Here is a 23,295-nt window from a genome sequence, read left to right as displayed (position 1 = left end):
TCACAGTATACACTACTTTCTAAACTAGGAAAAAACCCCATGTACCCAAATAAACAACATGCCATATACATCACAAGTAGAGAGAAATCTTCATTATGTAAGTGTTAAGATCTACCAGAATCATCCCTCTTTTTTTTTTTTTTTTTTCAACGTTTATTTATTTTTGGGACAGAGAGAGACAGAGCATGAACGGGGGAGGGGCAGAGAGAGAGGGAGACACAGAATCGGAAGCAGGCTCCAGGCTCTGGGCCATCATCAGCCCAGAGCCCGACGCGGGGCTCGAACCCACGGACCGCGAGATCGTGACCTGGCTGAAGTCGGACGCTTAACCGACTGCGCCACCCAGGCGCCCCCATCCCTATTTCTATGCAGTTACAACCACCACAAAATATCATTTGAAAATGACCATTAACTAAAAAAAAATCTAAAAATAAAACTAACGAAGACTTGCAAAACCTTATTAAGGACACAGTCTTTATTAAAGACCTAAATAAATGGGCATAGGATATTCATGGAAAAAACTACTCAGTATTATAAAAATGTCAATTCTCCTCAAACTGTCTTACAGATTCAATAAATACCCAACTGGGGTTTTTAAAGAACTTCCTAAATGAAAATGTACACAGAAGAGCAAGCAGTAAATAGCAAAGCATTCCTGAGGAAAAAAAAACAAAACTGAAGAATTTGCTTGATATTTGCAGATCTCAAGACTTGGCATAAAAATAATGAGCTCTGCTATCATTAGCACAGGCTCATACAAATGAACCCAAAGTATACAAGATATGTTATGTGACTGATACAGTCTATACCATCCAGGAAAGGACAGATCTTTCAATAAATGTTGCCAGAACACAAGGTCTTACGAATAGAAAAGGAAGACACAAACCAGTAAGGACAAGACTGGTAAGTTCAACTACACAAAGAGCTTCCATTCATCCCAAGAAAAGGAGTTAAAGGCTGGGAGAATACATCTGCAGTATTAGACAAGGATCAGCCTTCAGAGAATATAAAGAACTATAGGCAGAACAACAAATAACAATCCAATGAAAAATGAGCATAAGACTAACAGGCATTTCACAAAAGATAGCATGCAATTAGAACATGATTAGCAATCAGGGCAAGTCAAATTAAAACCACATTTCCATTTTCTTAAAGTAGATTGGCCTAAACTAAAGATTCAGGAGATTCCCAGTAGCAGTGAGGATGTGGTGAATGTGGTATCAGGAATGCTGGCGGAATCTAAGTTGCTCAGCTGTACTCTTATCTTGTGAAGTTAAACATGCACACCTTAAGAGCCAGCAATTCTATGCCTGGGTACAGTCGATCCTCATTATTCATGGATTCAATATTTGCAAATTTGCCTACTTGCTAAAATTTAGAATTCCAAACCCAATACTTGTAGCACTTTTGTGGTTACCTGTACACATGCACAGAGGGACAAAAATTTATGCTGGCTGATGCATGTGTTCCAGCTGAGCTCCAGAGACACACTGCCTCCTCATTCCAGCTCTCTCTAGATAAGACCAGGGGATGGAGACTGTAGGAGACAGGGCAGTGTAGTGCAGGAAGTTCTGGCCCTGGGGCTGGTTAGAGGAATTTGAATGTCAACTCAGGCAAGTCATTTAACACTTCAGAACCTCACTTTCTCTTTGTAAGAGTAAACAGAATCTCAGGGTGAATTGTTTTTAGAATTTATGATTATAATCTATGTGAGATGTGTGTATACAGCTGTGTACACACTTTCCCTAGGAGCAGTGGTTGAGCATTCATTAATTCAGTATTTTGTAGTGACTTTACAGAACTTAACTACTGCAAGTAAGTGCACTGTGCCCCAGTAGTGTACAAGAATGTTCACTGCATCATGGGCTGTAGACTAAAAACTTAGAAATAACCCAACTGTCTATTAGAGAATATACGAATAACTTGTGAAGTATTTACAAATGAACAAGACTCCCCCCCAAAATTTTTTAAATCTTAGATTAGTATTTTTTTTAAGTTTATTTATTTTGAGAGAGAGAGAGAGAGAGAGAGAGAGAGAGAGAGAGAGAGAGACACAGACAGACACGGGAAGGGAGGGAGAGAGGGAGAGGGAGAGAGAATATGAATCCCAAGCAGGCACCACACCCAGCAGAGCCTGATGTGGGGCTTGATCCCACGAACTCGGAGATTGTGACGTGAGCTGAAATCAAGCATCTGATGCTTAACTGAGCAAACCACATGCCCCTTCCCAAACTTTGGGATTTCTGACCTGGGGACCCCAGTCCCTTCTCAAAACCCTAGTGTCTCTTAGTTTTCCCCACGTAAGGAATAACCCAACCACCACTGCAATAGCTCAGATCAAAACTTTCTGGTCACACCAGTTTTGTTGAGCTCCTCGGACCTTCTGCCTTGCTACTCCCTCCATTTTTCCGAAAAGCCTTCCCGACTCTGAACTATACAGCTCTATTCGTTTTACCCCAGCCCTCCTTGCTGTATTTACGTTTCCTCCATAACATCATCTAACATACTGTATTTCTTTTTACTATGTTCCCTATACATGAACTCCAAGGGTTTCTATCTGCCCATTCCTGCTGTATTCCCAGAATACCGCTGCCTTACAGTACCATCTAATAAACATTCTCCAATACTAAGCATACTTCTACGAAAAAAAAGGGAGAGGTAAGATTTGGGATGGGAGTGCTGACAAGGGATAAAAGTGGAAAAGAAATATGCCACATACACTTAAAGCTCTACTACTTATACCGGGAAGAAGAAATATAAATGTTCACTATTTTGAAACTGTTATGTTATATTCTGTATTTCACAAAAAGTAGTGTCCATGTAAGTATTCTTACAAGTAACTGACAATGATAAACAAAGGACTGAGTTGTTGTGGTGCCAGGGTGGTTCAGTCAGTTAGGCGTCCGACTTCGGCTCAGGTCATAATCTCTCAGTTCAAGGGTTTGAGCCTGCTTCGGATTCTGTGTCTCCCTCCCTCTCTCTGCCCCTCCTCTGCTCACGCTCTCTCAAAAATAAGTAATTAAAAACAAATTAAAGAAAGGACTGAGTTGTTAAGTATACCCAAACCATGTTTAGCATTTCTTTTCCACATAAAATAAAGTTTTTTTTTGTATTTTAAGGAGCAAACTACAACACACTAAGAAAAGTCAGGCAACTTGAGAAGCAGTCAGATCTTCAGAAACATTCAACATCAACTATGTCTCTATGAAGTAAATGCCTAGTGACTGGAAGATCGGTCAGCTCACATGGTTATGCTTTTACTCACCTTAACAACTCCACACTGCTTAAAGAAGTCTGCCAGATCATCCAGAGTCACATTGTCATTTAAGCCTTGCACATAAATTGCACTGTTGTCAGAGTCTTCATCTGGATCTACAGGTGGGCCTTCCAGAAAAAAGACAGAAGGGAGTTATTGTCCTGTATCTACATGGACTAATTAAGCCACTAGTCACTACTACTCACTGGTAATTATCACAAAGCTAAGAGAACTACCAGCCACACTAACAAGAATGCCTTGGAACTTGTGGTTTCCTTTGTCTAAGGCTATTATGAGTAGACGCTCATGAGAAAGGGAGCCCAAACTGCTCCCGACAGCAAAAATATCACACCGATCTGTCAGGCTGCTGAGCTCCAGCACACACTTAACTTCTGTGCTGTTTGTTTATAAAGCAAGATACAAAATTCAAGAGTTCAAAATTACCTAGATCAAGATCTGGTCCTTCGTCCATGGGTCCTGCCAACCAGGAAAGATCACATAAGATACTATTAGTGCACGTCTTGCAAGCTACAAACCTTACAAACACACATAGCTATCTACTATACCACCATTTGATGGGGCTTCATTAAATTCAAAAAGACCCGCACTGCTAAAATGGAGCAGTGCCCCTTTAAACATTTGTGAAAGATTTGCTAGGGTTTTGCTTTTTCTTTGCTGGTTTGCTTTTAAACCATTAACCAAATACACTCTCAATGCTTATGTGCCAAATTAGTGTTAAATTTAAGTCAAAAATTTTCCTCCAAACAAACCAAATTTAAAAAATGGATTCTCCCCCATATTACAGAAGCAGTTGCTCAATACTTCAAGTTACCCTTTGTTTTGTAACCATAGGTTAACCTTATTACCCCTAAGACAATGCCGGCAGTACCCATTAGTCTCTTTGTATAGATCATTTTTAAACCGCTTATGAAACTAATAAAAAATTATAGTTTTCTAAAAACTGACTGTATTTTTTTTTAAACACTATCCATGGTAATACTCAAAAACTTACCACCAGGCTTATTGAAGCCACCTCGCTCTCCAGCGCTGCTGGGGGGATAAACGAAGAAATGAAGGCCTTTCCCTTTAAAAGCCAGTACCGCTCTGAGCCTTGGGGGGGCTCGTGGGGAAGAAGGGCACTGGCTAAACACATCTCCAAACAATGCATCTCTCTCATCTCGTCACTATGCCTTTCTTCAGGGCAGCTTGCTCAAATTTTCTTTATATACAACCTTGCTTGTCTGATTGTACACACCAGTGTGGTTGGTTCCTTTCATTTCGGGGGCTGGTATTAATAGTGCAATACTTGGCAAATTAGGGGAAGAAAACAGATCCCAACACCCACCCCATCGGCTGAAAAACAGGGAGAGCTTGGTCGTAGAGTGGAGCAGCAAAGCTGGGGCAACTGCTTTCCATGTTCATAAAGGTGCACCCTCAACCTCTCCTAGGGGAGAGCCCAGGGAGGCTTCCTAACAAGTCACAGTATAATCAAGCAGGAGACAACCACATTAAACGCCTACAACACACATCAGAGGACGCATCCAGCCAATCTTCAGCATAAAGCCATACATTTCAGGGCACTAATGGGTTTAACAATTGCTGTGAAAGGAGAATTTACAACAAATACCAAGGCTCAACAGACTGGGGGTGCAACTTTATAGACATATCAGTTGAGAACAGAGATGACAGCAGTATAATATTACTGCCTCACATACTGTAAACAGGGGGAGGGAATATGCTGGGCCTTTTGTTTTTTCTTTAAAATTAAATAAAGGCAGCTCCCCAGTGGGAGGCCTTGAGCTTTTCCTAACCAGTATTGCACCTTTAATACCTGAATATACAGTTTCAAGCTGTTGCATGCAGCTTTCTTTCCTTTTTAAAAGTACACACCATAAAATGTTCTCTCTCTTTAAACACAAAAGTTTACACTTTAATGTTACACAATTCTAGAGTATTATACCTCCTCTGGTTCATTACCAAATAACAAGTATGCAGTTACCAAAGTTACAGAAGGATTCCATTTATACAATGAATACATTTTGTTAAAAATATTCTATGTATATTTTTCCTCTCCATATGGACACCGTGTCTAGTCCCACTTTTCATTATGCTGCCGGCTGAGTACTGAGTACGGGTACTTTTTAAGTATTGAAGTGTATACAAGGCTCTCACTTTGTAACCTGTAGCATATAAATGCGACAAAGCATGTTAAAAAGTTTCCACGTTTAACAGCCAATGAAAATATCAAAATACTGAGGCAATGAAAAAGGGCATGTTAACAACATTGAGTGCCTTACCTGCTGAAGACACTGAAAACCATCACCACACCACAGTAAAAAAGAGGGGAGGGGAGAATGCCCCTGTCCTGTCCCCAAGGAATCCAACTGACTGCTTCACAGTCAGTTGAAAAACCCGTGGGAAAGCCACGATTTTTTCTATGGCTCCAGGAGAGACTTCTCATCCAGAAAGAGGGGATCCCTCTATTAGCAAAGTCTAGCAAAATTAGTAGAATTATTACTTCTGGAGTATTAAAATGAGCAAACTTGAAATTGGTTTTGCAATTGAAAAATTCTAAGAATTCTAGGTGATTGGAGACGTGATGATAGTAATTTCAAGTGTCTACATCTATTTTAAAACATCCATATAAAGAAGTGAAACCTTTATAATGGAATGATTTTCTCCAAATCAGACTGATTTTACTTTTTACCAAATTGTTCATAAATTTTTGTATTTTGTCAAGTAACGGTTTCTTCCAATAAAGATTTCACCAAAGACTTTAAGTTATGCAGAATATGCAAAGTGGTATGTTCAATCAGTATCTTTCAACAGTAAACAGATTTGCTAATATAAAAATTAGAGATCAACTTTTATTCTAATTTTGAAGTCCACTTCTATATATATATATACACACATATAAAAATCCTATCCAGTTTTTCCTTGAACCAACAGTGGCACCGATTCCAATATACATAATATGTAACATTCTGCATAACTTTTTTTACTAATTTATATAGGGACAGAACACACACAGAACTAAACCTTCTGGATTATGTTAACCACCAACATTATACCTCACCTTCATCAAAGTACAGACACCAGAAAGGGGAGAAGGGACGGGAGAAGGGAGGGGAGGGGCAGGCACAGGTAACAGGGTTATATTATTGATCTAAACAAAGTTTTCTAAACCAGATTGTGCCATTAATCAAAATGGTCAAACCGATTTAGACTTCTCAAGATCTCCAATGGGGAGTGATCCTGTAATTATATACATTACTCTGCAAAAAGCTATTGGACTTTTCTGTGTACCAGGTGCACCTCAGGGTTACAGGACCAGTATCTTCATCATTATGTTCAACAGTTGCGAGTACAAACAGAAGTTGGGGACAAACACCAGAAAACAGCTGCTCTCCTTTTCTACAGTATATATATATATATATATACCAGGTGTTTCAAGACAACCATTCAGAGGCCATTAGTTAAAAACCTAGGGGTGTTAGAAGGTTGTGTGTGTTCCATCCCGAGTCTATTACCCACAGAGGCTTTTGACCTCTGGAAACCATGAAGGGAACTGAAAGCTCTAGTTTCAAAACCATTCTTTATTCTCCCCAACCCAACTAAGTAGATTGGCAGGGAAAAAAGCAAACTGCCACTTAATCTATGCCACAAAGATGACATTTCCATGTTTTAGAAGATGGCCTGGGCTCAACAGATTGTCCATGGAAATGTAGAAATAAATTTCTTATGTCTTTCAGTCCCTTCTTTCCATTGAAAATCCTATGGATGAAACAAAATTAAGTAAAAGGATAAAAGGTTTGCTCTTACCCCATTCCACCGCGTCCTCCTCCCCGCCCACCTCTGCTCATGCCTCCACGATCAAATCCCCCTCTTCCCCTGCCCCGGTTATCAGGGCCACTCATGCTCCGGTTCTCTCCTGGTCCGGAAAATCCTCCAGACTCCTGCCCATAAACACCCATGCTACTGGGGTGGTCCTGTCGGAATGAACCTGAGGAAAGAGTCACATCTGTAAGCCATGGACCAGCATTTGAACCACTGCCTGTTGTACTTTCTCCTGGAATCACAGAATTCTCAATTGCAAGGCACTAACCAAGGCACTATCTTCTTCACACCTGACAAGGCACATCTATCAGTAGGCTCTTATAAGTTTAACCAAAACTGCTAATTCATCAAGTGAAATAACCTTACATAGTTACCCTAGAATAAACCACCCAAACAAACAAAAGCCCCCTGGCCAACAGTTTGTAAGGTTTTGTATCCTAAGATGTCTCCAAAAGCTGCTGCTTTAAACTACTCTCAAAAACAAAAACAGAGCCAGGTTTCTTAGGGCTTTAGAATATTGCCCCATCAAGCAGCACTACTCATTTCATAGCCATAATGAAACATCATGCCCATGGACAGAGTTTAGTTAAAAAAACACTTAAAAAAAAAAAAAAAAAAAAAAAAAAAAAAAAAAAAAGCAACAACAACAAAACACCCCAAAACCTCAAAACAAAAATCCCCCAACAATCCGGGTAAAAATTAAATTGTGAAACAGCAGTTTTGAATTTTTGGTTATTTCTCCACGTCAAACTAAGTGTTCTGTGAGAAGGACTTTTTTTTTTCTTTACAGATGTAAACAAAAACCAAAAACAAAACCTAGCATTTTTTAGACTATCAAAATTGCAGTAGTCTTCAACAGCTACCTGCTCATGTCCTTCTAATGAGTTGTGGTGGGCAGGCCACAGGAATGCCAGCTTCACTCACTTTGTGTAACCTCAAAGAGAGCAAAGCTGGCAGTCTTAACATGTGTGCTCTGGTCAGTTACAAACTCTCTTTTGCAAGGCATACTAACAACAACTAAACTGGAGAAAAGCACTCATGTCTTTAGTGGGACATCCAAGTGGTTAGCCAGGATGCTACGTCCTAAAGATGCATCCTGGAGTCTGAAAGTAAACAACTGTAAAGAGCATTTCCCCACGTTCAGAAAGTCCAAACATAATCATTCTTATTTGGTTTTCTCTCTTAGCAACTCACTCTGCTGCCCGTAGCTGCTGCTCTGTTGGCTATATTGACTTGGAGCCTGGCTGTAGGATCCAGTTTGGGGGGGATAACTAGTGGGCGGCTGCTGCCCATAGCTGCTTTGTTGACCATAGCTACTCTGCTGTCCATAGCTGCTCGGCTGCCCATAGGTGTTCTGCTGAGAGTAACTGCTCTGATCATAACTAGTCGGCTGTGTAGAGGAATAGCTGAAAGAAAAAAAAAAGCTTTTTAGAGAGGCTTGTTATTTCTTCAAGCCCCCTTTAATCAAGAGACATTCAAAGCATGTGACATAGAAACACTCAAAAATGCACTTACTTTCTACATATCAACAGTTTGAATTCAAAATAAGCAAATATTTTTGTATTTGGAACAATAAAGCTTTAAATGCACAAGAGAGGAAAATACCGAAAACCTATCTAGTATACAACATACGACCCTAAGAGTCTCCTCTTCTACTTTGCACCCCATTAAAACCAGAGTTATTTTTAATTAAATTCAAGGTCAATTTGGGAGTTTAGGTGCTTCCTGGATTAAGGGAAGAATACATAGGGCACGATGACCCAGTGAAAAAGCCACCAAGGAAAAGGAGGTAGTTAAGTATGGCAGCTCTAAGCCTGGCTCCAACAATTCCCTTCAGTCATGACAGTGATTTTTCAGAAGGTACAAGAATGCTCGGTGTGTGTGTGTGTGTGGTCACACAAATATGGCAATTTTCTCTTGACAATTTGTCCCAAGTTTCAAACTATTTTTCTATGTACGGTATATAGTTTTAAACTTTTAGACATGTCTGATCCATCATCTATGAAATCTGGGCATTAATGAAGGAAAGATGGAAAAGGAAACTTCAGAATTAAGACACTATACAAGAAGCATCAGAAGTTCTTCATCTGCTGACATGGCAACCACATGTCAGGGAAACTAAACCAAGATACCTTCTTGCATAGAAATAAACCTTGAAAAGAACTATTAAACTTTAGATGAACTATGATAATGAAGATAACAAAACAAAACAACCCCATCATTTAGAAGTACAGTTAAACTAAGCCTCTACCACCACACCCAACAGCATGGCTATACAGACCCAACAGCCTCTCTTCACTAGGTGCACCTATTCAATGGGCCACATTAACTACTTGCAGCAGAACAGGCGCAACTGGGCTCTGTGAAGAACTCTTGCTGTAAGCCTGGCCATTGCTGCTCCAAGTTGTGCACTTACCGGGTCAGCTGTATCTGCTTCTAAACCTGTTCACATCTGCTGTGCTCTACTGTGTAAACCAATGAAATTGAGTACAAAACAGGGAACTGCCACCTCTAGCAGAACTAAGTCAACACTTCAGGACACAATTCAGACAATTCATTTGAAAATTTGCTTCTAATTAAACGGTGAACGAGAAAACTTGCAGTTCTTTCCTCTACTATTAAAAGAAACCCTGGGGCGCCTGGGTGGCGCAGTCGGTTAAGCGTCCGACTTCAGCCAGGTCACGATCTCGCAGTCTGTGAGTTCGAGCCCCGCGTCGGGCTCTGGGCTGATGGCTCAGAGCCTGGAGCCTGTTTCTGATTCTGTGTCTCCCTCTCTCTCTGCCCCTCCCCCGTTCATGCTCTGTCTCTCTCTGTCCCAAAAATAAATAAACGTTGAAAAAAAAAATTTTAAAAAATAAAAGAAACCCAAACTAGACATTACAGCTGCTGGTGTGGTTAACCTAAGACAGAAAATGTTGAATAAGCCTGTAGACAAAAGTAAAGGCCCTGGCCTGATCATTAAAAGACTTGTGCATGAACGGACCTCTGAATTAAGTCAAATATGAAATGATTACAGTGAAGTTTCTTTTCTTTTTTATGTCCTGCACTTTATCCATCCAAACTGCATTGGAGAAGGTGGCTCCCATGGTTGGGTTTACCTGTCTTCATATACCTGTTTTTCATGCATCTGAATTAGCTAAAAGAGCAAAATTAAAAGGAAGAACCTGGAGTGGTAACAATGTTTTCATTTGTATTCAAGAGAAAAGAGTTACTGGCTGCCAGGTACTACTACGGGGACCTAAGACTGATTAATGTAATACTGCATGGCCAGGCTTAAACACTGAGAGAGTCAGATAACCAATTTCACCTAAGGAAGAAGCACGTCAACAGCCTGACAAAAACGATTTTGTTATTCTACTAGCTCACTGGCCAGGAGGATACTGACCTGGTAGGAGGATAAGATGGTGGTGCCGTGACTGGCTGCATGGGGTAGCTCCCAGGTACCTGGGGATAACTGTAGTTACTCTGTCCATATCCTAGGCTGGGCTGGTTGTAACCCCCTGTGCTAGATTGAGGTTGACTAGTCTCAGCGGGTTTGTTACCATCCTGCGGTCTAAAAGGAGAAATAAAAAAGTAAGACTTTTTCCCTCAACCGTAAAACTCCCGGGAATAAGAACTCTACAACCTCGGAGCAATGTGCAATGGTAGGATTGAGCTTGGAAGTAAATACAATTGTGAAGTGACCTACATCAAACCCAGTGTTGGTCCAACTGTATTTGCTGGAAGAGGACATGAAAAAAGAGGGAGAATTCATCACACCCACAGAAGAGATACCAACATGTTCCACTTGTTCCACATTAACACAGCTATGAAAGGCAGTTACAAGATTTTCTGCTGCCAATTTAAGTGATCTGGGAGGGGAGGTGGTTTGCTAGGTAAGAAAATGCTTTCTCTCAAAAAGGATGTTGCAGACAGACAAGAAACTTTTAATAGTAACGCAGAAGTTTTAGTACTGTCTAGTAACTGTGGGTTACTTTATGTTTCTCATTTATTAGGACCAAACCTGAAAACACATTTTCCTAACTCCGGCTGGCACTAATAACTCTAACTTTGCTTGAAAATCTCCATAATGGAAATACCAGAGTAGGGGAGGGACATGCCTCTCACCAATGCTCGGATGAACTGGGAAATATTCTTAAGTGATAAAAACCAATCCCAATCCCGAAGGAAAACAAACAAAAAAATCCAGGGTTTTCTATTACCTCTCAGTCCTAACTGTGCAACAAGACAGTAGCAAAGTGAGCTTGAGCTATTTTAAGCAAACCCCCAAGAATCGGTAGGCAGACCAGACAGGATGTGGAAGTACTGCTTTCTCCAGAGCTGAAATAGGTCACAAGCCCCCTCTTTCCAGTGGAAAAGAGGAGTAGCTGTCACTGGTCACGAGACAGTTTTAAAGTGGTAAGGATTGAAACTCGAGGGAGAAAAAGGAACCAAGAAGAGTAATTTATAAAAACCAATTAATAGATCTGCCCCCCACCCCCACCCCACGGCTTGGATATACTGTTGCAACGGATCATCTAACGGGCCTTTTAACATTTGATAACACTCTGCAATGCCTAGGTCAACTGAAATGGAGCCCTATAGGAATCAGTGAGTTTCACCTAACTACTGCACAGGCCGTCTAGCAGATGCAGACTACCAAGTAGCTCTGATTACTCACTGTGCACATTAGAAGTAATTTCATGAGTGTTTGCCAGAGCTAATTTCTTACCTCTACAGTAGGCAAAAAGTCTAGGTTACAAGTTGATCTTGTTTATTCCCTAAAGTCTTCTTTCAAATCAGAATTCAATGTTCCTTCAAGACTGTATGCAGATGCCACCTATGTGCATTGCCTAAAGCAAAGACCTGAAATCTTCTGTTAAGTAATAATATTGTTTACCTGCTAGTTAGTCATGGAGTATGAAATGTGTTTGCCCAAATATTCACCCCATAACAGGATATCCAGTTAAGAATGTATACTTGCCTGTGGTATTTAGAAAACCAAACTACATAATACAGAAAAAAACATGTCAATTCCTTCAGCTAAGACACCACTGTAGGACTTCCCACCTCCCCTTTACTGTGAACTGCCATGTTTTTCCCAAAGAGAAACGTGTTACCCATTTACAAGGCCAATAAAACCAAAGATAAAAGCACCAATAGTACAACTCTATCAGCTTTGTTGTGAGGGAAAACACACACCCGATTTTTTTCTGGGTTTGGTAATAGCCTCCTATCCTAAAAGATCACTCTTCTGAAACTAGACCATCTGGCCAGTGACATTCCTCATCTTGGCCCCTGGATGGCACCACTTCTCTACTAAATGGAGAACAATGTATTTGTGGTGTGTCCTAGCACATTAGCCTGATGATTGTAAGGACCCAGTCAACACTTAAAAGTATGTTAAGAGTAACCATCAAAAAGGAATGAAATCCTGGACACTCTTAAGTGTGCATAGTTGCTCTCTTTCCCGAAAATAGATTGATGCCCTGCAGAATCAGAACTAGGTGAGCATGGCCTTACCTTGCAGGTGCAGTGGCTGCTGGCTGCTGCCCATAGGCTGGGTAAGCAGGCTGAGTGCCATATGCAGACTGGGCTGCATAGGAGGCCTGGGTGGTAGTGACCGTAGCAGTGGTGGTATCATAAGCACCAGAGCCGTACCCCTGGACAGGCTGGCTGTATGCCTGGGGGGCAGTTGGAGTAGTATAACCTAGAACAAAGGACAGCTATATCAGATTCCTGGCTCTTCAGAGATCTGCCTATACATTCATTAACAGAACAATTTGTAAACAAACCACCTACTTTCAACCACAATATTTAGCCCCTTAAATATTTCCCGTTCAGCGACAAACCAGTATTTAAAGCCTAAGTTCTCTGAAAGTCGCCCACTTTTCAGCAAAGCACTCTCCTTTGCTCTACAACCACACTTAACAGAAAGGAGGAAATAGGGTATGTTACAGAAAACAAGGTTCTTGCTGCAGCCCCCCCCGCCCCCCCGCCCCGAATGAATAGGAGAAAAGTCAGCTTTTGCTAAATCTACTCTGGTTTTGCTAGCAGGCCTTCTTACCAATTTTATTGACTAACTAGTTAAGTACCCCCAAAAACTCTCAAGCAAGAATAAAACATCCCAGAAAGGGAAAAGCCAATGACACATTGCTAAAATAGCTAAAAGTAATGATCCAGGTACTAGTTTCAGCAATAAAACCTGTAATTTGGAATTACTTTACTTTCAATCCCAATTACTCCAAAACGGACAGTTCAGGTTTAAGGAAACTGAATCACAGAGAACACGTGTTTAATCTTCAGTGGGAGATATTAAGAACAAACGAACACTCCAACAATTGCTACTTCTGTTTCAGGTAACAACTAAAAAGATGTTTGTTACCAGCACCAAGTTTTGAAATGGCACTCAAGTAATAAGACACTACAAATTATATTACTTAAGTATAACCGACGAAGGTTATCCTATTTGACCTTTCTGATAAATGATTTTAACTAAACTTAATACTCCCCAAATAAACCTTTAAAAGATAAATATTTTTCACATAATAAAACCATCTGAGATTCTAGGCTTGTCATCAAAATACCCATACACCCCTTCCTTTCTTCACCCACCACAAGCAAAAAGGTCTTTTTCCCATTTGGCAATATTGGAAGTAGACCCTAGAGTTAGCATCACAAAGACCTGCTCTCACTGGGAGAAGGCAGACCAAGGTAGGCTCTCTCCCTAGTTTGTGCCTCTACCAGACCAGGCAGGATGCAAACCCTTTCATCTGCAACTTGGGCTTGCAGTGTGACAAAAGGCCCCCAAATCTGCAGCTTCTAACTTGAATCCTCCTCCTGTGAGACGTCTTATAAACTTCCCTGGTACTGGGCTCTTCTCTGACTCCTCATGGTCAATGAGCACAAGTAAGCCATGCAACAAAAAGTTGGGTCTAGTTCTCAGCATTTATATCCACCAAAAAATAGTCTATATCTCAACTAAAGTAAAAAAAAGTTTCAGCACTTAAAAACAAATCTTGAATTAAGACTGCTCATTTTAGTTAGGATTTAGGGCCTTAACCTTTAGTAAAGTGTCCTCACTATACACACACCTTATTAGCCAATACCAACTTCCCTCTGTACAATCTAAAGTTATCACCTCTTGTTGGACAGACTAATACTTTCTTCTCCATCCCAAACATTTTAGGTAAATTCTAAAGTTAATTATACACAAAGACAGTTATTTCCTTCTCAAAACTGCTAGGCTGAAATGTATATGAAAGCATAATGCACAAAACAGAAAGCCCCAAGCAATGGAAGTTTTTTGAGCTGGCGTGTCATTCGTCTGCTTATTTAATTTAAAAGTTCTCTGCAGAGTCCTAATGTCAAACATATAAAGCACTCATTTATTTAAATTTAACTGGAATCTAATTCCACCTACCCTATTACTCCTACACAGATTTTTTCCCCCTACAGATGACAGGGCCATCTATAAGATTCACAAGGGCAAGTAAAAACAACAAACTATGACTGATCAGGCCAACAACTGATGTCATAAAACTACACAGTAACTGTTAGAGCCTTGTAGTGCTAAAGATTAAGGTAATAGACACTGGGTTAATTAATAATCTTTAAAATAATCTGTAGTACCCACACAAACAGCCAGGCAAATGAGCAAAAATTAACAGAGCAAAATGATTTAATGACAATAAAAACAACTGACAGCAAAAAGACAACACATCTCCTCTGTGCTGATGACTTTAAGGAAAAAGGAAACATTACACAAATCAACCAAAATTTTTATTCGACTTGAATGGTAAAAATTGAAGTTTCGGATTTTTATTCTAAGTAATGAGATGAGATTTATATGGCCACTTTCTCTTAAAGTTTAATACAGAAAAAAACTCTATTAAGAGAAAAGGGTCTTTTCATACATTCCTTCCAGTAACTATCTGATGACTTTTATGTGTAAACACAGCACGATGTAAGGACAAAAGTGTCTGAACCCATTCACTGCCTGTGAAGGTTCCTAACTTAGTTTGGTTTGGCCTCAGTTTTGCCCATCAGGTTTAATTTTGATGTCTACACTTCAAAGATCAATGGGAGCACTAAGGGAGGTATAAATGGTTCTCCAAAAACTATAAAATCCATATAAACAGTCCTTATTAAGTGCAATCTCTTGCTCATTAAAGCCACTGGTTTCTGTATCAGAATGTCCTATGTTTTTGTACTCATGATAGAACTTGTCCATTTAATGACAATGAGAACACATGACTCTAAAGAACCTAGAAGACTCCTGTATTTCCTATAAATGACTTTATCATGTCCCTATAAAATGATCTAGACTCCAAAGGCTAGATCTAAGCTGTATTATTTATTTTCAAATGATACTGGTTTTTAAAATCGAGTGAAGGTAGTCAAAAGCTTCTGTTTATAAAATAAATAAATCCCAAGGATGTAATGTACAGCACCTTGACTATAGTTAATAAACTGTCTTGTATATTTTAAAGTTGGTAAGACACTGTATCTTAAATGTTCTCAATGCAAGAAAAAAAATTTGTTAACCATGTGTACCAACAGATGTTAACTAGAATTACTGTGGCAATCATTTCACGACATATACAAATATGGAATCATTATGTTGTATACCTGAAACTAATATTGTATGCTCATTATGATCAATAAAAAACTCTAGTAGCTTGGTATGTAAAGTTCACCTCACGATTTCAAAATTGAATCTCACAATTCAAATTGCATGGTACTAGTTCCAGCTTTTCTTCCAGTACTAACACCAACAGGAAGTGCAAACATTTCTCATGCTATATGAGATATGCATTAATTACACAGATTAGGGAATTCTTCCCATCAAATCCAGGACATTGTCACTCAATGACATAAATTACATATATAGGTTTCCCCCTACTAAAGACTCTTGATTAATAGAACAGGGAACTAAAAATAGTTGGAAAATTAGAGTTTTTACATCTTTAAGACTACTGTATATTCAATATTCTCTTATAATAATAAAGACGGGAGTGGGTGGGTGAGGAGAAGGTAGGGATTCTAAAATGTTATGCAGAAGCACTAAACATAAAAATTCTTATAAATTTTTCACATATTCCACTCAATCCTAGTATTAGGGTATACTTTGTTCTAATTCTCAGAGTAGTTTATTTTTTTAGCTCCTTGGAATGCTGGTACGACATACTATGAATTAAAATAATTAACATTTAAAACAGAAAATAAAATGTGTCTGGACTGGAAACCAACCAAGAGACAAACATTACATGCAGGGTGGCAGTCTGTTCCTCTAAATAAATCTACTCATGCAATCTATTCTTCAGGGAATAGGAGGAAGTCAGCTGGGGAACAGTTATCTGAAATACCTTTGGGAAAGTGAACTATTATTAGGGCCTGAGAGAAAATAATGTAAAATAAAGCATAACCTTTCCCAAAATCACAAAAAGAAAAGGACATGGAACTGTGAATGGCACCTGAAGCAATTTCCCATTAGCACCTTGTTGTGTGTGATGTTAGAAAGTTTGAGGGTTAAACAGATGGAAACACCTAAAGGGTCAACATTACAGGGTTAGACAAGATGGAAAGCATTTCCCATGCAAGAATGAGCAGGATAGTCAAACCTGTACTGGTCCCTTCTACTGTGGAAAGCACAAAACAAAAAGTAGAGGGTACACTATCAGATGAAGCAAACAGATGTGAAAATCAGTTTGATTTTAAGCAGCTCACTTTAAGAAGGCTCATTCTTACCCAGTATTACCATTAGCACAATCTTTTATATATTCTCCATTTGGTTATGAAATTATTCAATACACTGTATGAAATAGTTAATAGAAAATTATCCCACCCACATTCTATTACAGATCCTTTAGGAGAACTAAGGAAAGAAAAAAGAGACCAAAAAAAGTGCTCTTCCTAAAAATAAAGGATCCCCAGATGCCAAAGTATGGACCAGAATATACAGCATAAATAACAAGATTCTTAGCAAACTCCCAGTGGCTATGACCCAAAAGTCTCTCCAAGGCAGGCCTTACCAGCAGGAGGTTGTCCATAAGAAGATGCATAGGCAGTCTGCCCATAGGTCGCAGTGGTCTGAGCCTGGGTATAGCTGACATCAGTGGGCTGTCCATAGGTTCCATAACTTTGCTGCCCATATGCCTGCTCAAAGAAAACGCATGCAGGAAGTTCATATGTAAACCTTGTATTTTAGCAATAAAATAGATCGACTTATTTCTGAGTTTCCAAATTGGGAGACCAAAGCCAAAAATATTGCTTTCTAGTAAAAAGACTGGAAAAAACAGACAAGTGATTACATTATCACAAATGCTTGTTTTCCCTTATCTAATTCACTCATCTTTTCGTAAACTTAACTACAAAAAAGTTCCTGAGATAATTAGGCAAAATCTCAGTTAACATACAAGAGATTAACAAGAGACTCTCAAGGGATGGGCAATAAGGGAACAGGTGCATAATTGCCAACACTTAGTGTAGCAGTTTTAGCAGCTGGAAACAAATGTTAGGAAGGCAAAATGAGCCAAAGGAAAGAAAAGGAAAATGGGATTAAAATCTGTTGATTTGATAACCAGATTTTCAGCCTGACATACAGATTTAAAAACTATTACATCACTTCAAAAACAAAAAAACAAAAACCAAACCAGAACACCAAGTGTCTCCTCTTAAGGTTAACATATCAAGGGCAGTCTTTTGAACCTGGACTTTAGTTAATACTTAAAACCTGGCAAGGAATGAGGTATTCTTCCAGGTTATTAGCAAGATTACATTTGAGATGTGAATGACCAATTATGTAAGATCTGCCAGACACTTCACAATCTGTCTGTCCTAGGATGTTTCCATGGAAGAATTATTAGCACCCATTTAATGTATGGATCATTTCAGAATTTGAAGTGATCTTAAGAATTCTAGGATGATAGTTTCTAACACCTGTTGGCCTAGGCTTTTTCTTTTTTTTAACTTTATACTCGAGTTTTTATTTATCATTAAAAATTTTTTTTTAAGTATTTATGAGAGAGAGAGAGAGAGAGAGGGAGAGAGAGAGGGAGAGAGAGAGAGAGAGAGACAGTGCTCAAGTGGGGGAGGGGCAGAGAGAAGGGAAACACAGAATCTGAAGCAGACTCCAGGCTTTGAGCTGTCAGCACAGAACCCAATGTGGGGCTCAAACCAACAAACCGTGAGATCATGACGTGAGCTGAAGTCGGACGCTTAACCGAGTGAGCCCCCCAGGTGCCCCCACTTGGGTTTTTTTTTTAATTTTTATTTATTTTTGAGAGAAAGAGAATACAAGTGGTGGGGGGGAAGGGGGGCGGGTAGAGAGAAAGGGAGACACAGAATCTAAAGCGGGCTCCAAGCTGTCAGTGCAGAGCTTGAGTTGGGGCTCAAACTCACAAACCATGAGATCATGACCTGAGGCAAAGTCAGGCACTTAAATGACCAACTGAGCCATCCAGGTACCCTGGCCTAGGCTTTTAAACACAAGCTCCTGTACTGGAAAGGGCTCAGAGGCTCTGTAGCTAAGCAGCCATACTTAGCAGAGCTGATCCTGCCATTTACTGTGTGAACACTGGCAAATGACATATCTATGCACTGCAATTTTTTGTATTGACAGAATTGCTGTATAATAAAGTTAAATAAATTTAAACAGAATATAGTATGTAGACAGACCTAGCACAAAACAAGGCACTTAACTTGAGAAATGATACCAGAAAGGTATGGGGAGCTAGCAATTCCCAGTTTGAGAATGGTGTCATTTCACTCCCACTGTGAAAGTTTAAAACATCTGGGTATTTTTATGATTACAAGCACATTGTACTTTCCTATTACTGAATTTTTAAAAAAATATCTGTATCTGTTATTGTTTTAATGGCTAACAGAAACATTTTGCTTGGGGATGCAATCACATACAATTATCTTAAAGATTACCTGGGTGGTCTGTGCATATCCTTGAGTGGGCTGGGCGGTGTAAGCACTGTAGCTGTAAGAAAAATTAAATTCAAGAACTGAATACAGAACATTCAGATTCCATCACAAAATTCTCTATAACTCCAGGAGACTTGGTACTCTAAAAACAGTATAATCAATCACACCCAAAGTCCTGTTATAAAAGACTGACTTACCCCTGCTGGGCTGCAGCTTGGCTGTAGGTACTGTAATCTAGAGGAAACAAGGAGAGAAAATAGTGTCAAGTCAGCAGAGGCAAGGAAAAAGAAAAAAAGGGGTGAAGGAATTCAGGTGGCAGAGATAAATTCTTTAAATTGTTGAGAGGAGGTACAGGCCAATACAGATTCCAATAAGTACCTCTTGCCTCTCAACATCAAACCAAAAAATAAGTCTAAGCCAGTTAAATTCAAAGTGTGAATATAGTGCCAGCTAATGAGGTCAAGATCAGCTGATTTGGCAGAGCTACTTTGAAGGTTCCCATGACCACAAACCCCCCTTAACTGCAGGCTGTCATTTCAAATACATGGATCATCAGCCTAAGACTAACAAAAAAACCCCAAGATGAACCAACAGGATCAGAAGTTTTACCTTCATATAAAAATGAAGCATGCCACAATATCACAATGTTTAACATCAGACTGGTTACATCAGTCACTACACCTCCTCAAAAACTAGTTTTTCTATCACTCCCTCACTTTAGCAAGTTAGACCAACCAAAATTCCCTAGCAGGACTGTGACATGGAATGGCAAAAAGGAGAGCCATCTCAATCCAGTGTTTTAAAGGCCTTCCTAAGTATATCAGGGTTACATGTGTACAGTTAAGTAAGAAGCTAGACACGACATAAATCCCAGCAGTTAAAAGTTTCAGAATCTGAAATGTGGCAGAGAAGAAAGCACGGGAGTAATTTGGTTTTAGGTAATATCTTTTAAAAACTCAAAATGATTTCAATTCTAAAGAAAACAAACGAACCCACAACTTTTCTTTTCTCTTTCTACATAATCCTTCCCATAATTTTCCTTTTCATATGAAATTTACAACATGCACAGAAAGGAACTCTGGTTCACTGAGGTGTCTACAAGTAGTGAAAATAGAAAATAAAATGATTAAGAAGTTTTCACAGCACTACTGAACCTGACATATATTTTTAAAGTTAATTATTTTTGAAAATTCTGCCCAATGCTTTACTTTCCACAAGAAATACTTATCTTCTTCTATGCCAGAAGACAGTACTGCCATTAGTGCTAAACAAAAGGGTCCTTTATTTTCCAATCAGAAAGTAGCCCCTCATTTGAAAGCAACAGTGGACATCTATCTCAGCTCTTCACGGATGAGTTTCTATCTACCCCCACTCCATCCAAAGCCTGCCTCACAGTCCACCTGACCCCAAAGCATTTTGCTGAATCTCTCTTCAAGTAGGGTCACCTTTCTACCTCTCTACCTGTAACTACTTTCCTTCCTCTGTACAGCCTTAACACAGAATCCCAAATAATCAACATGATCAAATCAAATGTCCAAAGGCTTTGTATAATGAACAAATTGATTTGTTCAAGACAATCTTAAGGCATTTTCAAAAGCACAAGTCATGCTTCCTATGTAGTGCATAAAAAATAAATGCAAATCACTTCTTCCATGTGGTATTCACAAAACAAACGAAGCATCAAAAATAAAATATTTCAGTCTACGTTTTGTTGGTGTCTTGTATGAGAAATTATTCTAAATTGCTGACATATAAGTTCAACTTTGCAAGAGGACTTTTACACAAGAACAGTTATGTAAAAACAGAAAACTGTCAAAGCTGATATGGAACAACGAATGATCTCAGACCAGCATGAAACCAGCCCATTTAGTCCCACACGGGTGGGCTAAGGGAGGTAGCAAATTTGTTTCCTGAGAACTTATTTTATTTACCTACAGCACACAAACATTTTATGGACTCAAAAATGTTAGTTACAGAATGGTCAGATTTTTTTTAGCAGTCAGTTATACTTTGTTTTTAACCCTCACATGCGCAGCTGAAGACTCCACTAAAAATACAAGACAAGTCGAGGAGAAGGGAGCCTCCGGAGTGCTGGCAATGTTCTATTTCTTGGTCTGAATGGTGGTTACTTGGGAGTTTGCACTGTAATTCTTTGTTAAAGTGGACATCGACTTCACTTTTCTACCTATAACATACATGAGGGAAAAAACCCACATCTTACATTACCCAAAGTAGTGACTTTCAGATACTTTAGGGTACTCACTATGCAAACAGAGATTGAGAGCTTCAGACTACATAATGAGTTAAAGTCAATATGGAGTAATTTGTGGGAACCAAATATTCTATAAGGTCAAGAAGTTCAGGGCTCAAAAAGCACTGAAAAGATCTAGCCTCACTCCTTCATTTTGAAGGTAAGGAAACCAAAGTCCATGATTTAAGATCCTCCAGCTGGCCTAATACTGTGTGTCTAACATAAAACGCAATTGTAATTCTAATACAGTACATGGAGATTTCCAAAAAACATTTTCAGCAAAGTAGACCAAGAAACTGGCATGTCCAGCCTCGCAAAAATTTGACCATACACATTTTGACTCCCCATGCTTAAAGAGGGAAGGGAGAATAGCACTCTCCCCTCACAAAATTCAAACACCGCCAAGGAAGAGGAAGGTGGAAAGGGCTCTGCAGAAACCACTTTCCACCAGGATGTGCCTTGGGCTGTGGTATTTCAGAGTCCTCTCATCTATGGGCACTCTGAACCCATAGCCAGCATTTACCTGCCTGTTTACTGATCACACAGCAGGGGAAGACTTAAAATTGTCCTTAAGTTGCTGGATTCTGGACCCCTTTCAAATTAAATCTCGGAAGGAACCAGAGCTTTTCCGGTCTTCCCTCGACTTCTACCACTGCTTTTAAGGCCTGGTGTTAGAAGGCTTAAGAATACCCCCCCTCGAGGCAAAAATGCCCCGCCCTACCAAAAACCGCAGGTTAGTGCACAAACAGGCTGCAAACTGCCGGTGATGTTTAGGCTACAAGGTTAAACAACTCACGCATCAAAGACCACCCTAGATTTTCACATTCGAGCTCCCCACCCCCACCCCGGGCTTTCTTTCAAAGTCCAGCCTGCGTCTCCCTTCCCTCTCTCGTATCAGTCCAAGAGATAAACAAGCCCGCCAGCTTAACCTAGTCGAATAAACGTGCGAGGCAACTGCTTAAGAATAATTCAAATGCCGACTTGGGCCTTTTGTTTCTCCTAGGTCAAAGAGGCCAGAATTTCCTTTCGGTAGGGATTTCTGGCCTCGCGATCCAGGCTGGTCTTATTATACAACGGATCTCCCTCGGCATTTGCTGAAAAATGGCCCCGGGAAGCCACCGAATTGCTTTTTGAGGAGAAAAGATAGTGGAATTAATAATAGTAAGAACGAAGCGGAGGGGGGGGTTGCTCTGGAGGGGGAAGCACATTCCGCCCAAAGCCCAGTCGGGCAGAAGTTCGGTTTGGGGCTAGAACCCGCCGAGAGGGCAGCTCGGCCACACCGGACGCCCCTGCCGACCAGGCCATGACGGGGCGCCCGCTCATAGGTCGGCACCCCTCGGCTCACAAACCCGCGATGCCTTTTTTGTTTGTTTATTTGCTTTTCCCCCCGGGCTCCTCGGCGAAGCAGAGTCGCCCTCAAGCTTGGGCCGCCTCCCTAAAAATGGGGGTGGGGTGAGGAATCACAGAAGCGGCAGTGCTGCGACTTCTTGAGCAGCCGTCGAGACCTCCCCCCCGCCCGCGCTCCGGTTTAAGGGCGCCGGACTCGAGGCCTTGCCGAGCCCTACCCCCATCCCCACGCGGGGGCCCGGAGGCCTAAGGCCCCGCCCACGTGGCGAGCAGCCCGGAGCGCGGGACCCGACGGCCGCCATACAATGGAGACCACGGCAGGCCCCGCGCGCCCCCGCCGCCGCATGCACCCCGCGCGCCGGGGGCGCCGGAAGATTCCAGAACCGGCCTTCCCGGTGGGGGGAGGGGAGGAGAACTCGGGCCCTCGAGCTCGTCGGGCCCCGGAAGGTACCTCACACCCTTCTCCGCAACTCTATTTAGTCGTCTCGGCCACCCCCTGAGACAAGCGGCCTCACATTTGGGTGTCCCGACCGTCGCCGGCGCGACCGTGGTTTCACCACACTCACCCGTGGACGCCATTTTCTCTCCTTCCTTCTCGTTCTCTCAACGTCCGTCTCCCTCTCGCTTTCCCTCTAGGCGCCGCACTGCGCAGGCGCGAAACCCGCAACCTCGGGCGCTACCATCGGGCCAG

General features: G+C 40.7%; 1 protein-coding gene and 1 long non-coding RNA gene across 4 annotated transcripts in view; one reads left to right on the top strand and one right to left on the bottom strand.

Moving 5' to 3' along the window:
- LOC115498713 overlaps nucleotides 1–1,483 on the top strand; it is a 3,860-nt gene extending 2,377 nt beyond the window's left edge. The window contains exon 3 of the long non-coding RNA XR_003963925.1: nucleotides 1,473–1,483. This is a non-coding gene — a long non-coding RNA (uncharacterized LOC115498713). The remainder of the gene's footprint in view (nucleotides 1–1,472) is intronic.
- The window catches only part of EWSR1 (EWS RNA binding protein 1), a 27,996-nt gene extending 4,721 nt beyond the window's left edge, over nucleotides 1–23,275 (bottom strand). Inside the window, exons 1-11 of one of the 3 annotated variants that reach the window (XM_030292306.2) lie at nucleotides 23,171–23,266; nucleotides 19,204–19,240; nucleotides 19,010–19,061; nucleotides 17,107–17,230; nucleotides 12,596–12,782; nucleotides 10,479–10,646; nucleotides 8,288–8,499; nucleotides 7,079–7,259; nucleotides 4,269–4,306; nucleotides 3,701–3,733; nucleotides 3,266–3,384 (exon numbers count right to left, since the gene is read on the bottom strand). In XM_030292306.2, the coding sequence (XP_030148166.1) occupies nucleotides 3,266–3,384; nucleotides 3,701–3,733; nucleotides 4,269–4,306; nucleotides 7,079–7,259; nucleotides 8,288–8,499; nucleotides 10,479–10,646; nucleotides 12,596–12,782; nucleotides 17,107–17,230; nucleotides 19,010–19,061; nucleotides 19,204–19,240; nucleotides 23,171–23,183 (1,164 nt within the window). In that variant the 5' untranslated portion in view covers nucleotides 23,184–23,266. Of the gene's footprint in view, nucleotides 1–3,265; nucleotides 3,385–3,700; nucleotides 3,734–4,268; nucleotides 4,307–4,643; nucleotides 5,437–7,078; nucleotides 7,260–8,287; nucleotides 8,500–10,478; nucleotides 10,647–12,595; nucleotides 12,783–17,106; nucleotides 17,231–19,009; nucleotides 19,062–19,203; nucleotides 19,241–23,170 lie in introns of those variants that run through there. The other 2 variants (XM_030292307.2, XM_030292308.2) reach the window with 2 other exon arrangements.
- Nucleotides 23,276–23,295: the final 20 nt, after the last annotated feature.

The sequence above is a fragment of the Lynx canadensis genome, chromosome D3, assembly GCF_007474595.2.
Source record: "Lynx canadensis isolate LIC74 chromosome D3, mLynCan4.pri.v2, whole genome shotgun sequence".
NCBI lineage: Eukaryota > Metazoa > Chordata > Mammalia > Carnivora > Felidae > Lynx > Lynx canadensis.
This window is presented reverse-complemented; position numbering and strand designations above follow the sequence as displayed.